Source organism: Cucumis melo, chromosome 1 (assembly GCF_025177605.1).
Source record: "Cucumis melo cultivar AY chromosome 1, USDA_Cmelo_AY_1.0, whole genome shotgun sequence".
In the NCBI taxonomy this organism is placed as follows: Eukaryota; Viridiplantae; Streptophyta; class Magnoliopsida; order Cucurbitales; family Cucurbitaceae; genus Cucumis; species Cucumis melo.
In genome coordinates, this window is record NC_066857.1 from 31,951,168 (window position 1) to 31,963,897 (window position 12,730).

Consider the following 12,730-nt stretch of genomic DNA (forward strand, 5'->3'; position numbering starts at 1 on the left):
ATTAATTAAAATTTACTATTTTTTTTAATTAACTATTAAAATTATATTTAAAAAATTTACTTCATTATCCATTTAAATCAACTAATAGACATTAATACTAATAATTGAAAATAAGTATTCAATGAATAAAATTAAGACTAAAAGTGTTTCCTAAAATTCGTAGATAAAATTGAAAGATAACACAAATGTAAAAGTAAAAGTATAAATCTTGAAATCTAAAAACCTATGAGCTATATCAAAACTAACAAAAAAGAAAAAGAAAAAGAAAGTCAATCCATTTAACGATTTAAAAAAATATGTTTATAAACAATTAGAAAGTCAATCCAAATGTACCATAATCTAAAATAAAATTAAAATATCATACATCAAATTATAACATCTTTGAAATTTAGAGACCATATCAAAACAAAACTCAAAATTTAAAAACTAAATGCGTAACCTTTCCAAACCTTTTGTTTAACATCAAAGATATTGAGTTGATACATGAGACGTGAAAATTGAACTATGAGCTATATCAAAACTAAAAAAGAAAAAGAAAAAGGAAAAAGAAGAAAGAAAAGAGAAAAACTCCACTGGTTGGCATTTATTTCAGTTTCTGAGGAATTAAATATGAGGAGTAAATACTTTGCCCCAACTCCCTGATTTTCTAACCAACACAAATTACCACTTTGAATTCCTTTTTGTTCACTCCAAATGTTGAAAATCTATTGCTTCTTCTTCCTAAAACAATGCAGCACAAAGAACCACCACCACCTCCACCACCACCAACATCCATGGCCATAGATGATAATGATGTTGTTGTTGGTGTGAGAAGCAATGTTAAAGTTATTCAAAGTGTTACAACAAAATTAAGATGGCCTTTTGATGGGGTTGTTAGATTTTTGGGTCTTGCTTTTACTTTAATTGCTGCTGTTGTTGTTGGTGTTGATAATGAATCTAAGATTATCTCTGTTACTCTTACCAAAGCTTTGCCTCCTATCCATTTTTATGCCTCTGCTAAGTGGCAATACATGTCTGCTTTCAAGTAAGCTTTCTTTTTCCCTTGTGCCTTCTTACTGTCTGATGAAATGCCTCAATGGAGTTTTTTTTGGTGTTTCTACCAGTTTTATTTACTTGATACCCTCCACGTATGCCTAAAACCTTCAATCTTCGTTTGCACACAACAATTAGTGCTGATCTGTGCTTATATTGACATAATATGGATCGAGTGTTATGTTATGTTATCTTGACTTCTTTTACGGTTTGGAGTTGCTTTCTTTTTCGTAGTTGTTTGGTCTGTAGTTCTACATCATGACAGCCTCTTAAGAGTGATACTCACCAAGCTACTTGATTTGTTAGACTTCTTAGGTACTTTAAAATTGGTTTTTATTTGTTACATAGTTTCTTTAGCGTTTTGAAATTCTTTTCTTTTCACTTTGATTTGGCGTTTATGGTTGAGCTTTTAATTATTTCCTTCTAAATATCCTTTTGCAAATGCCTAAAACACAATACTTTACGTTTTGAAACTCCTTTATCACTTTATCTTTTTTAGTACAACAGATGAGTATATAGATTTAAACCTCCTAACCTCCTACTTCAAAGGAAGAAATACATGCTTATTATTGACGATCTATAGTTATGTGTACACAGTCTGAGTTGAGTTTTATAATTTTCTTATAAATACCCTCTACAAATGCTTACAGGATATTTGGTTATGTTATGTTAGCCTACTTCTTTTACGATTTAGAGTTTCTTTCTTTTTGCAATTATTTGGTTTGTAGTTTAGCATCATTACATCCTTTTAAGAATAATACTTACCAACTTGCTTCATTAGTAGAAAATTCATGTTGAGACCACCTGCAACATTATACCATACATCACAGGTTTGTTTGGAATGATTTTTAAGTGTGTAAAAAGTGCTTTTAAATACTTAGAATCTATGTGTTATATAGTTTTTATAATGTTTTGAAATTGTTTTCTTCCACTTATGTTTGGTTGATAGTTGAGCCTTTATTATTTTCTTCCAACTACCCTTGTAAGACTAAATAATATTTTGTCTTGTTAAAATCTCATTTAGTTCTCTTTTCACTTTTCAATCTTTTTGTGGTCGAGCCTCATATCTTTTTTTGGTTAGGTATTTTGTCGTGTCGAATTGCATCGCATGTGCATATGCTGCAGTATCATTGGTGTACTCATTGACGACCAGGGGTTACAAAGACGATCCAATGAGATCGATGTTGCTCATATCCCTTGATCTGATAATGGTGGGTCTATTGTTCTCTGCCGATGGGGCAGCTGCAGCCATTGGAGTCATCGGTCGAGATGGAAACTCACATATGCATTGGATAAAAGTCTGTGGTTTCTTTGAAGGTTATTGTCATCACTTCACAGCTGCACTTGTAATCTCCATTGCTGGTTCTGTCATGTTTCTTTGTTTGGTTGTGCTTTCTGTTCTTAAACTTTACAAGATTTGAAATTAGGAGATTGAATGTTTTTGTTTTGTTGGTAGGGAGTTATTGGATTTGGATTCAACCTAGAGTGAAAAAAAATTGTATGGTTTAAAAGTAAATATACTCCTTTTGGATGGTTGGTGCATTTCATTAATTGCTGTTATAACAATATACCTAACATTTCTACCTGTGCAATGTTAATCTACATAACATTTCCACCTATGTAATGTTTATGCTAACCTATTAGAAGGAAAAGATTATCCACTGACATACAAGGGTATTACGTAGTTCAATCATCCCCAATCTTTAACTATACTTAGAAAAGATAGAAATTATCAAAATAAATATAACTCAAATGACATAAAATTCGTACTTCCCTTCGTTATCATCATCATTCATACTACTATTCCTTTTCATATGTGTTAGGTCTTCATTATCATCATCATTCATACTACTATTCCTTTTCATCTGTTAGGTCTGATTTTGATGAAATTATCTCCAATTTTGATCACTCAATAAAAGTAAACAAATAAATATAAAACACACTGTATCTGTTGGTTTGTGAGTAAATTGGTCTACATATATTTTTAGGTTAAAATGGTATTAAAAAGAAAAATGAAATTTAGCGATGAGTGTATTTATACTTCAATAAATGAATTGTTTGACTAAGATTGAAAATAAAGACTTCCAAATAGTTTTGTTTTGATTCCCCCTTCAAACCTACTCATCATAAGGGCATCCAACTACACATGAAAGTTTGTGAAGTACCAAGAATTTATTTCCCTATGAAAGTATATAATTGGGTGAGAGAACACACACTACAAGCCTACTAACCATAAGCAAACGTTAATTATTATTCCAAAAGGCGATAGTTTAATTTTTTGTTAATGCAATAGTTGAAGTTAATAAATAAATAAAGGTTAACGTGTTCGAGAGGGCTCAAAACTCCCCCTCACTCTAGTACCTAACCAAAATGATGACAACTTACCACTGTTCACGTACCTCTCATATAATACTAGACATGTATAGCATGGCCCACAGCTTATTATCGATAGCACATTGTCCTACTTTACCCTTTTTACCATAAACTCTCACAACCAGAGACCTAACAGAATATTTAGTATCAAACTAAATCATGTATTAGCTGATCACCTTAACTATATTTCTCTTCAATGGAAATTATTATTCACCTATCTTTTCTTATTACACTTGAAATTCAAGTATTCAAACAAGGATTTGAGATTCATGTAAAATTCATTTCTGTATAATGTGTCTAATATGATATATAAACATTCAAGATGAATGCTAAATGTTACAATGAAAAAAGAAAATGACACTTCCTATAGAAGATCGCACTACTTTACTAAATGTGTCTGAATTTATAGGTATAAAACCAATCATAGTCAGCCTCTGAACAAAACAGGGCGACTTCCTAAATGGATGAAATGGCTCTAACAATCAAACGTTCAGCAAAATCTAATTCCAATTGTTGAGATTAAGAGAGCCCCACATTTCTTGGGTACCTTTAGTTTTTATTGACGTCCTCCGGAAGAAGTCCTCCAAGTATTGAATGAATTGCACTGACTGCATTTGTGTCCCAAAATGTGAAAGCGAACTTTGCTAATATGGCTGCAATCGTTGCAGTGGACTGATACCTGTTTAACACAGTAGTTGGTTAAGTTAGAAGAATTCTAACATGCAGTGTGTTGGAAGACAGCAAATTAGCTTGTGGTAGTCGAAATGTGTATAGAAGCAACTACCTCGTGGCTGTACTCCTCGGGCATCGGTGTACACTCAATCTACATAAGATAGAAACAACATTCAAATTTAAGACAACAACACAAGAGATATATGGTAAAGAAAACGTAATCAAGAAAGAGAAACTTGAACTTGTTTTCTCACCATTTTTTACTCGTGGTTTTCATAGTTCCTATTTAAACATTTGAATATTTGGCCAATTTCAAAAAGCAAAAACAAGTTTTTGAAAACCCTTTTTTCCCTCCAATTTTTGGCTTTGATTTTGAAAACACTCGTAAAATGAACACTAGAAAACATATAAACTAACAAGTAAAAGATGAAAATCATGCTTATAGCCTAATTTTTGAAAACTAAAACAAAAAACTAAATAGTTGTCAAACGGAGCTCTAAAAATTTCAACATCTGAATATGACACAAGAAAATCGTACATATCAATACCAATTGGTAACCCAAAAGGTTAAGTATCCAACGAGATTGATTTTGCCATCAAATATCAAACGGTTAACAGGTAATGGGTAAATAGGAATTTTAATTCAAGTGGAAGACGTATATAGAGTATTCGTTTGCAACAGAACATATATAACTCTCATGGACTGATCTTTCTTCCTTCATCTTTATTATATAAGTTAGTGCATCCCTATTCCTCTCTACTCAACTTAAAGCATAACCAAAGCCTTGAATATTCACTCATTTTATAACACTGTCTCTTCATGGAATCACTTCACTAAGAATTCCATTATGATAATAAGTCTAGAACCACCAATTTTCTAAGAATCAGCCCAATCCATGCAATCATACATCATGACAAAGAAACAGAAGATCAGTCAGGACGTAAAATAGTGAGTGCATTGTGCAATGTTACAATGATAAGATATAGATTCTAATTTCTTAGGTAACTAATATTTACATGAAGCCACCTGTTCTACCATGTTTACTAATTAGGGAAACCTCTCTAAGAATTAAAACAATAGTTCGTTTAATTGCCTCCTAAAAATCATTTTTTATTATGCCTAAACTAAGATGTTACACACCTCCATTTTCAGCAATGCCCAGCTCGCAGACATGTCCACAACTGTTTTCAAGCAGATTGGACAACGGTATCTGAGAGACGGATAGTACTACATTAACATAAGAGAACTGGAAATGTCGATGTAACTCAAAACACAAAACTAGTTTGGTTTGAGAATAAAATGCAATGGATATAATAGAAAATAAAGTTGTATTAAGTAGATTCAAGTTCATAGAAATATATTTAATAGTAGATTCAGAAATTGAATTTTGAAGTAAGTATTGGATTACTGATTCATTGATTCCATCTCACTGAAGCACTCCAAATGTATTGTGTGACCACAAGGCATAACAGTTGTGTCTTTTATTGAGTCAAAAAGAAACTGCAAGCATCAGTAAAATTGTTAGAAGAGAACACTTTAGATTATACCTCCCAGAGTAAAGATGTGTTCTAGAAGTACAAACCTCCCAACAGATGGGGCAATAACTTTTCATTGAGTTCTCAACACATGTGTGGTTATCACGCAAAGGAGTGGAATAGCAAGATCCTGTACTCATAAAAACAAAATGTTAATCTCTCTATCCATTAAAAACAGGGGAAAATAGACCCCAACGGCATGTTTGTTTCACATTCTTTGCTATGAGTTTTCAGACAGACGTTTAATATCATTATTTGTTTTACAGAATTCATTTTTTAAAACTCATATCCCTATACCCATTTGACATGAATTTTTTAATACCCTACAATAAAACCTAATTAACTAATGGATCAATATCAATTTGATGTTTTTTTAGACATATATCAATTTGAATTAATTGTTAAATATAAACATATTATTTCTACTTTATAAATTTCAACTATTCATATGCAATTGATATTTTATATTATCTTAGATTCTTAACTATTTAATATCAAATTTTATTATTAATTATTAATCTTCTAATTGTTATACTTCATTATTATACTTAATAATCAATATTATATTCAATTCGTGTTCCATGTAAAATTTCATTTATTTATATTTTAATTGATTAAATAGTTAATTAATACAACAGTATATTAAATAATACAAAATTTACTTCATGCCTACATAGATGGTATTTTTATATCTAATTAAGTAATTATTTCATTTTAGTTTACTACAAATACAAAATTTGTAAAACAAACATAGATATTTAACTCCTAGACATTAAACATCGCATACGTACATTAATTATCTTAGACATCCTAGACATTTACTACTAATACTCATGAAACAATACATGTGATCTAAACGAGGGTTGTAAGAAACAACGGATTAGTTGTGCAGATATCACAAGTAAAAATCTAATGGAAATTGCATAGGGTGCATGGACAATATATGATTTCAATTCATCTGAATGGTTTATTTGTTCAATCGTTCACATTTTACTAAGTTATTTCAATCTCAATTAACCAAAGATATTCTTCTGCTACATTTACTTCAAACAGCAAGTCAATTACCCAATACTAATTTCTAATGAACCATCAAGAGAGTTAAGTAACATACCACATCTCTCACAATGAAAGAAATTTTCACGACCACCAACCCTGAAAAATCATATAACAGCGAACACTTAAGTTGAGAAACTTAACACAGAAAGCTGAGTTTACATTAGAATTAGAACAGAAAAAGTGCACGCTACTAACCTACAGATACCACACGCATCACAATGAAACTGTTTCTTCTCGGTCTGCATTTATAGCAAAAACTATTAGCATCTAAGGTAACAAAAACCATTCAGCTCAACATTTAAGATATGAAAATTAGTTCTTAAAGAAAGCAAAATAGATCCAAGAAAAGAAAGAAGTTATGGGATTGACTTCTCATACATTATCATCATAGAATTTGCAGATGTCGCAAAAGTATTCTCCCATATTAACATTACACTTGCGACAAACCTTAGCAACCTAAAACACACCAAATTCAAACGCTCAAGAGTATATAACGCAAGGAATTGAAATAAATCCACCAAAAAAAAAGCCCCCAAACCTCTTGTTCTGTGTTGCAAATTAAGCAAACCACCTAAAGAATCAAATTCCAACAAAATTAATCAAACCCCATCAAAATATATACTTCACAAAATGTAATACTATTAAAAAAAAAAATAGTAGAGCAGCGTACAAACAGACTTGTCTAATATCCCGGCGAACAAGTTCATGGCGGTCCTTGGGATTGCTCAGCGAGGTCTAAAATCAAAAAAAGTTTCAGAAAATCACAATTACTGAAAGCTCGAGTTCAACAACATAATGGAAAAAACATAACCCTTATATAATATAAATCTCTAACAAACAACGCACGCAAGGAAAAGACATAGAGAGAGGGGCGGAAAGACCATGGCCTCGTTGTGGCAGTGGCGACAGGTGAAGATTTGGTCGCAGCATGGAGCTCGGATTTTGCACCGTCTCCTGTAATGCTCGCATCTAAATGAAATCGAAAAGAAGTCACAAGTGAAGGTAGCAATGAAGAAGAAGAGGAAGAAAAAGGAAAAAGGAAAGAGATTGATGATACCCATATTGCAATTTCCCGAAATCTTGTTTCATGGCGGATTGGGGCAGAGGGAAGTGTTCTTCTTCCATTGGAGATCGTCTCCTTGTTTGAGTTCTTCGGTAATAGAGAATTGGAGTATTAACAGAATATTTATTAATTAATTCTTTTACAAATAATTTTTAAGGAGTAAATAAATAAAAAGACTATTTTCAAATATAGACAATAAATTCCTTTTACCTCATTTAAAGTTTTTTTTTCTTTTTATTTTGTTATTAAAAAAAAAAAAGTTTGAAGTATTTTCAAAAGTATAACAAGGTGGCAAGTATTTAGAACAATTTCGAAAACAGAAAAAGCACCGACACGCACCGTGTAAAATACAAAAATGACCCATCAAACACGCGTTGTAATATATTTACGATCGTTTAGCGATTGTTTAGATATGACTACAATTTATCATTTCAATTATATCGTTTAATTTTGTTACTCCAATCTAAATGATTTTTTTCAATATTCTTTAGAGGAAACGAAGAAAAAAGACAATGGAAAGATTAAACGACATAAAAAAAGAAGAAAGACGATGAAAAGAAATCATAGCAGAAAAAAAAGAGAGAAAAAGAAGAAATACGATGGAAAGAAATCGCAGCAAAAAAAAAAAAAAAAAAAAAAAAACGAAAGACGACGAAAGAAATCGCGAGTAAGAAAAAATGATGGAAAGACAAACCTATAATATTTAAAAAATGACTAACTTTATGCGCTCTATAACCCTAAATAGCTTGGTGTTTTGTTACATGAAAGTTTTTAAAAAAGTTTCTTAATAAAAATTAAGAAAAATATTAAATTTTTAATAACAAAAAAAATACTAATTTATAGTCTCACGTTAACTTATTTAAATCTTAAATTATTAGACACATTTTCAATTGTATGAACCAAAATATTTATAAAATATTTACAAAATATATTAATTTTTTTGATTTTATACATTAGTGACATTTATAGAATTATCATTGCTAAATTCATACATTTTATTATATTTTGTAAATACTCTTAGCAGTTTTATTATTTATAATAATTTTTAATTTATAAGTATAAATTTATCCTATCTTCTTCATTTTATTTTATTGGTTAAATTATAAAAAACGCTTATAAACACTATATTTTATATAAAAAATATCCTTAAATTTTTAAAATAAGTTTAAAAAAAAGGCCTTATTGTTGGCTTTAGATTAAAATAGTTAGTGTTTTATGTAAAAAATATTTAACTTTCCAAAAAGTTTAAAATATAACTTTAAATATATATATATAAAAAGAATGTTAAGGTTTTCTTTATAGTTGTTTTTTTCTTTTTGTGTTTGGTACAACTAGTCCATTAAAATAGTTTTTGGATGTTAAAATAAATGAAAATGTGATTTGGTAGATGGAAAAATAATTTATTTTACCAAATAGTTTAGGGGAAACATGACCCAATTTTCTTTGGAAAAAGTCCCTAAATAGCCGTAACAATACACTTTCTTTTTGTAAAATCGATCTTTGATGAAATTTATATTACATCAATAATTCTAAACTTTGGAGTTTAATTTAGACAAAATTTTAAATTTCAAAACAATATTTGAAAAGAGTGTAAATCAATATATATACAAACGTTTAAAGTTTAAACTAACAAATTAATAGTTCGAAATCTTAATCTATACAACTACTAAAGTTTAACAAGTTAATGCAGATAAATTTATCGATATTTCTTTTTTACAAGAATAGATATTTTATAAATAAAAAATAAAAAATGTTATTAATAAATAAATATTTTTACAAAATTTCAATCAGTCAAAGAAAAAAGAAATAGTTTATACTATATTCACATCAGTGATTAGTGATCTTTGTTGCATGTTTTATATGTTTCACCGATCGATAATCTATTAGATTGGTGTCGTAGAAATATCGATGAAAATTTAATTCTACAAAATCTGAAAAAATGGATGAGATAAACGGTAGTTTGTATTATATGATGAAAACAACGGTGGAGGTGAATTGTCAAGTACATATCGATATTATTATTTTTTTTTCAAAAAAAAAAAGAGAGTCACCATCAATTTAATAAGAAATATTTGTGATATTATAAGATGACTTTTTCTATAATTTTTTTTTGTTTTCATATAATTAATAAAATATAAAATCACAAGAAGCAGCCATTGCAAAGTTGTAAGTTTTTGCCATTAAAAAGGATTTGACTTTGAAAAATAAATATAACTTTTTTCCTCTTTTTGCAATAGGCAACACAAATTAATTTTATTTCTTCATATTTTATAAAAGAATTAGAACAATATAGATAAAAACTGAAAAGTGAAAAAAAAAGAAAAATTTTTTTGTGGGTATCTTTCTTTTTCAACCATTCTTATTTAAAAAGATCCATATTTGTAGTAACTTCTAAGTTTCACTTTCGATTAACTTTTCACTCTTTATTCTCTTTCTTTTTTCATTATTTTATGAAGTTAATTTACGAAAGATAGCAAAATTATTATCTAAGAGAAAATAACAATTTATACTTCTAAGTTTTGAGGTTGTATAAAATTAAAACTCCCAAATAAATAATTGTATCAATTTAAAGTTTAAACTTTCATAATAGTATCATTTACGTTATCCTAAATTAAATTGGACTAATGTCATACTGCTTATAATTTTAGTTAATTAAATGTTTAGACTTTCTTAAGAGAATAGCTTAAAACTTTCTTTATGTTACCTTTATGAAAAGTATCTATGACCTAATTCTCAAACATGTATATACTTTTTTGATTAAATGTTAATTTTACAAAATGGGTGATTAAACTAAATGTATGGATAATTTCTAAATAAAAATTTGCCTAAGAATCTAAATTTATTGATGTGGATTTTTTCAAACATAATATATTGAAAGGAGTAAATTAATATACTTAACATAATTGATACTATTGTTTAAAATTAATACAACCACCTGATTATTATTATTATTATTATTTGAAGAGACAAATTGATATTTTTTCCTAAATATTATTATTATTTTTGGAGTAAGTAAATCAAACCACAAACCTGAATTGATAGTATAAAGCAGTGTGCAATAAATTGAATGCAATTGATTTTATTGTTTATTTCATTCTTCCAAGTACATTTTTTAGTTTGATGAAAAATCAAAAGTCTGGAGTCATTGGTTTTTTTTCCCTTTAAATCATTATCTTAGAGCTAAAATACACACACCACAAAAAAGGAAAACAAAGAGTCCAAAGTTTACATAATTCACAAGAACAATCCCAAGAAAATGCAGATACACAACATAGATCCAACCTCAAAGGACGCTACTCGGCTCCGATTCTCTGCCGATTTGCGATGCATGCCGTTGCTGCCGCTGATTAGTATCGGTCGAATCCGCCTTCTATCTTTTGTATGAAGCTTATTCGACTTCCTTTGGTAGGAGGACTCAACACTGCCATTGACAATCCGATGCGCCACGGTGTGCAAGATGTTCCGGTGAGGAATTCCGGTTAGAGAATGGGAAGTGAGTAGGGATTCGGAGAAGAAGAGAAGAGCCAAGAGAGCTATGGAAACTAGAGGTCTAATGGCAGCCATTTGGAAAATTGAGTTTCCGTTTTTTGGTTGCCATTTCAATTTGATATTATTGTTAGGGTTTTGTCTTATTATTTTCATTTTAAGCTCTTTCATTCATCCACCAACCATTTTTCTCTTATCTTTATCTTTTGTTACTATTTTTTCCTATAGTTCAATCATTGCAATATTCTCTTTTCAATATTTACTTTATTATAACCTTTCACATTAAGTAGGTTATATAGAGTTGGATTGAGTTTAGAATATCGAAGTTTTTTACATCTGAGTTCAACTAATTAATTAAAGCTTTGATGAATGGTGGTGAATGAAATACTCAAAGCAAGATTTAAAGCCGACGACTTAGCCTAGACTCAAATAAAAAAGACCTGAATTGGGATTCACGTATTCTAAAGGTAGTCAAATCTTAAGATTTCGAGTCGATCAACCAAAACAGGTTAATCGGTTCACAAAAAGGGAGAAAGGTCAGTTGAACTTGCTTAGGACATCTTGCAATTTTGAGAGAAACACCCATCTTGACATTATTATATTGTACGTCATTGCACATCTCTATAAGAAAGTATGTTATAGTAGACCCATCCAAAACCACCTCAAAGGGTCTAAGTGAGAATATTTAATTTTATTAATATTTAAGCTAGAAGGTAATCCACTTGTCACAATTACTAAAAACTCCCACGCTAACACCCTCCCATCCTTTCCATGTGATTACTCAAACATTTTGGGCAATGGTCACCATTGCTGGGTTGTGTTTTGTCTCCTTTTTATTCTTCATCTTTTTGGGTTTTGATCAATCAAAACAAATGTTTGGGACTTATTTTAAAAGGATTAAATTTTTTTTTTCAGAATTGTACATAAAATTATTTTAATTATGAAAAATGTATTCAAAGTTAGTAAAATTAATCTTAATAATGATGAAAATTAAGAACTTAAAATTTAATTAATTAATAATAATCTTTTAATTTTTTGAAATTAAATAAGTAGAAATTAAAGTGATAAGTGTTGTGAAGAAAATATTATATTATAAATGTAAATCTTGAAAGTGTGCATTTGTTGTAACAGAAATTAAAAACTTAAAGAATTAAAAACATAATATTTTAAAACTTAAAGGAACCCAATTAAAGAAAAGAGGCCCAAATTGTATATGTATATAAAATCCCATATCTATATAATCTTTTTTCAACAAATATGGTATACTCCATGATTGTCATACTATGATATCGCTACATATGTTTTCTAAAGTAAAAGTACATACAACTATTTGAATAAATATAATTGGTTTAAACATATATGTTCTCAATAAAAAAAAGGTTCCACATACTGTTCAACTCCAACAAAAAAAAAAAAAAAAAATTGGATATTTCTTGCTAACCTATATATAAAAACATAAATCCTAAATTCATTACATCACCTTTACAAGAAGAAACTAAAAACAGTACAAAG

The 12,730-nt window shown here is 29.2% G+C and overlaps 2 protein-coding genes across 2 annotated transcripts; one reads left to right on the plus strand and one right to left on the minus strand.

Moving 5' to 3' along the window:
- The first annotated feature begins 499 nt into the window (after nucleotides 1–499).
- On the plus strand, nucleotides 500–2,579 carry LOC103492735 (CASP-like protein 1E1). The gene is made up of 2 exons (XM_008453218.3): nucleotides 500–1,024; nucleotides 2,114–2,579. Exons 1-2 carry the CDS (start codon nucleotides 729–731, stop codon nucleotides 2,451–2,453), a joined length of 636 nt encoding a protein of 211 aa, XP_008451440.1. The 5' UTR covers nucleotides 500–728; the 3' UTR covers nucleotides 2,454–2,579.
- A 1,065-nt stretch (nucleotides 2,580–3,644) lies between these two features.
- Nucleotides 3,645–7,829, minus strand: LOC103492883 (E3 ubiquitin-protein ligase MIEL1). Its single transcript, XM_051086976.1, has 12 exons — nucleotides 7,727–7,829; nucleotides 7,551–7,638; nucleotides 7,348–7,404; nucleotides 7,208–7,240; nucleotides 7,048–7,125; nucleotides 6,865–6,908; nucleotides 6,725–6,765; nucleotides 5,661–5,743; nucleotides 5,487–5,578; nucleotides 5,219–5,288; nucleotides 4,190–4,228; nucleotides 3,645–4,084 (listed from the first exon to the last, which is right to left on the minus strand). The coding sequence occupies exons 1-12, from the start codon at nucleotides 7,792–7,794 to the stop codon at nucleotides 3,962–3,964; spliced, it is 816 nt and encodes a 271-aa protein (XP_050942933.1). The 5' UTR covers nucleotides 7,795–7,829; the 3' UTR covers nucleotides 3,645–3,961.
- Between the last annotated feature and the right edge of the window lie 4,901 nt (nucleotides 7,830–12,730).